The 3,318-nt window shown below is 58.3% G+C and overlaps 1 protein-coding gene across 1 annotated transcript in view; it reads left to right on the top strand.

Annotated features, from left to right (window-relative positions):
- LOC109531826 (angiopoietin-related protein 4) overlaps positions 1-3,318 on the top strand; it is an 8,777-nt gene that overhangs the window by 4,765 nt on the left and 694 nt on the right. Inside the window, exons 4-7 of the mRNA XM_019896328.1 lie at positions 473-586; positions 658-753; positions 868-1,152; positions 2,328-3,318. The exon at positions 2,328-3,318 is cut by the window's right edge and continues 694 nt beyond it. Of these exons, the coding sequence (XP_019751887.1) occupies positions 473-586; positions 658-753; positions 868-1,152; positions 2,328-2,512 (680 nt within the window). The 3' untranslated portion in view covers positions 2,513-3,318. The remainder of the gene's footprint in view (positions 1-472; positions 587-657; positions 754-867; positions 1,153-2,327) is intronic.

Raw genomic sequence — 3,318 nt, 5'->3', positions numbered from 1 at the left:
TGATTTGGGGGGGGGGGGGCTGCCTGGGAACTGGGAGAAAGGTCGTCCGCAGAGAGCCACGGGAGACAATCTGCGCGAGGGTTGTCGACGACAGAGCATCTCAGACATGACGTGCTTCCACTGCCCCAGATGAGAGCGCTTGCGATGACGACTGTCATTTGCAAACAGCACTCGGAGCCAACGACTTCCCAGTCCAGAGTTGGGCGGGAAGCGGCTCAAATTCCAAATGCCAAATGATCACATGCTTTTTGGGGGTTCTTTTTCATTTTGATATTTGGGGGGGAACCAAAAAATGGTTTGACGCTCAGCTTGTGACCATCCTCTTCATTTTTTTCGCTATCTCAACTTGAGCGACGAAAGCCGGCACAATGCGGATTTTACCGCGCGTCCTCATTGAGGGCCGTGACGTTGGGGGACGGGGATGGTCAAACCGCGTCGACCGACGACATTCTTCTCCGTCTCGTTCCTCCAGCGATGGCGTCCGACTGCCACGAGCTGTTCCTGCGAGGCGAGACCGCCAGCGGGGTCTTCAGCGTGCGGCCGCACGACGCGGAAGCCTTCCCGGTCTTCTGCGAGATGGCGGCCGGTGAGCGGACGGGAGACTTTGGCGCCCCCCCGAGTCCGACGGGAGCCCGACTGACGGCGTTTTCTTTGCAGATGGCGGCTGGACCGTGGTCCAGAAGCGACAGGACGGCTCGGTGGATTTTGACCGGCTGTGGTCCGCCTACGAGAAAGGCTTCGGCAGCGTCGACGGTAAAGCGCAACTTTGCGCCCCCGTACGGCGGCGTCGCCCCAGGCCCTTCCAGATGCGACCGCGTGGCCTCCCGCTCCGCTGAGCCCTCGTTCCCTTTTGCTCGCTTTCTTCAGGCGAGTTCTGGTTGGGCCTGGAAAAGATCCACGCCATAGCCAAGGACGCAGACTACGTCCTGAAAATCCAGCTGTCCGACTGGGGGGACGACTCGGCGAGCGTCCGCCTCCCTTTCCGCCTGGGCGGAGCGGAGACCGGGTACTCGCTGCGGGTCCGGGAGGCGGGCGCTTTCAGTCCCCTGGAAAGCTCGCTGGGCCCCGACGCCGCTTCCGGTCTGCCTTTCTCCACCCGCGACCGTGACAACGACCGCAAAAAGGAGAGCAACTGCGCCCGACATCTCTCCGGTGAGAGGCTTGAAAGATGTTCGGAGCCACCGAGCGGAGAGCGAAAACATGCGCGCGCGGCAAAGACTTGACAACTTTTGCTCACGACCGGGCTCAGCTTGGCCGCTCCCGGACATACAAAAACCATTCGGCTGTTCCTTGACTTGCTGCCCAATCGTTGAGATTTTTCAAACGCAAGCCATAGCTCGGGCCATATACTTCCCCTTGTCTTCCGAGCAAAAATTGGAGTGACAAGAAGTACAACTTCTGCCGCTAGCGGCAAACTTCACAACACGCAGCAGAGAGTGAACAAGTCTTCTTCTATTGCCGCATAGAAGAGCACGACGCAAAGTCCTCGAGCTTAATGCGAACACACGATGCAAAACGCCATCGGCGGACTCCAAGTCGCGCTGATTTGGCGGTCATTGGAAGCGCGTCAGCAGTGGACATTGGAACGCAACCGGTGTAGCACCGATCGCCTTCAAAATACGATGCAACGCAAATTGAAAGTGCATGAAAATGTCAACTCACCACAATGCTGAATCGGTGCGAGCCCCGAGCTTGGTTTTCTGCAACCGGGCGGTCCCACCTCGGGGCAATAGGAGACAACGACACCTGAAGCGTGGGCTTTACGTCGAGTCCACGTCGTCATTTGGTTTTCGTCGCCGTTGCCGCGCACCCCCCGCCCCGCCACACACAGGTAGCATGGCGGAAGTAGCAACGGTGCTATTGTGGCCATCTCAGAGTATTCGGCCAGAACTTGAATCCAGTTGTCTCCAACGTACTTTGAAGGCCGCCGTCATTTGCGACCTCCAGCAGTCGATTCGACTCATTGAGCAAGCTCCGCCCTCGTTTTGAGCGTAATCAGTCACGTGACGGAGAAGCGCGGTTTGACGTGCGTCAAGAGTGACGCGGACGGATGTAGCGGAGAATCGGCTCGTTTTTCAAAATAAAATATCTTTCGTATTCCAAAATAAATACAGCGGAATGAATGTAAGTTGTTATTGTGCGGCCCGGTACCAAATGCCCGTCCGCGGACCGGCGCTTGGGGACCCCTGATCGAGTTGGCACAGAAAACAAATTGGATGCGGTGGAATGGGATCATTTTGGGCACAACGGTTGCTACTGTGGAGGTCCTTTCTGACCTCGTCTAAACTGCTTGCTTGCTTTCTTTCTTTCTTTCTTTTCCGCCTTAGGCGGCTGGTGGTTCAGTAACTGCGGTCGGTCCAACCTCAACGGGCGATTCTTCCGGAGCCCGCCGCCCAAACAGCGGCACCAGAGGAAGCAGGGGATCTTCTGGAAGACCTGGAGGGGGCGCTACTATCCCCTCAAATCCAGCGTGATGATGATCGCCCCGGCCGCGATCCGGAGCGAGTCTTAGCGACGTCGAGACAATCAGAGGGAGGACAAAGATCACCATCTTGGACCCGTCTTCCGTTTCGCTTCAAGTTTTCGAGCTCGGCACCTCGGCGCACTCCCTTTCCGGTATGACAGGCGGAAAGTCGGCGGCGAGTGAGGAACTTTTCGACGTGGTCCCCCGGCGCCGGTCGCAGCGCGTCCGCCGGGATTTCCCAACGAGTCGAGACTCGTCGGCGACGGTCGGGAGGCCGATCGTCAAGCGCCGTCACCGCCGCGCCGCTTGCGAAAAGGCCTCTTTTGCCACTCGTCGGATCGGAGGCCGCCGTTTTCTCCGCGCGGATGGACCCCGCGGGCTTGGCGTGACCGCGTCGCTTTGTTTCACTTTGATTTGAGCCGCCGAGCCTCACGGAGATGGGGACCCTCGTCCGTCCCATTTTGTCATTTCCGACTTGACTCTTCACCCATGTATCAGATCGTTCCCGCCCGACGATGCCGTTTGGCTTGATCGCGGGCCAACCCGAGGCGAAGTTCAAACTTGACATTTGTTCTATGCGGCCCCCGACCCTAAACGCGGCATCCCGATTGATAGTGCGCGTTGCGCTTGCGGAGCGCAAACGAAGCGTCAGAACGCGGCCGTTTCTATCCCTCTCGGGATGTCGCGCGCTGTCGATTGAAAATGACTCGGCGACGTCCGAGGGCTCATCTTGCCAATGTCGCCTAAGCAACCCCCAAACAGGAGAGCCCTGATTGTTCCTTACCTCAGCCTTGGGGTACCGTGATGTCAATTTCAGTCGACAGCAAGTGGCTGTACACGTCAATATGCCCCCC

The sequence above is a fragment of the Hippocampus comes genome, unplaced genomic scaffold (genome assembly GCF_001891065.2).
Source record: "Hippocampus comes isolate QL1 unplaced genomic scaffold, H_comes_QL1_v1.1 scaffold97, whole genome shotgun sequence".
NCBI lineage: Eukaryota > Metazoa > Chordata > Actinopteri > Syngnathiformes > Syngnathidae > Hippocampus > Hippocampus comes.
This window is presented reverse-complemented; position numbering and strand designations above follow the sequence as displayed.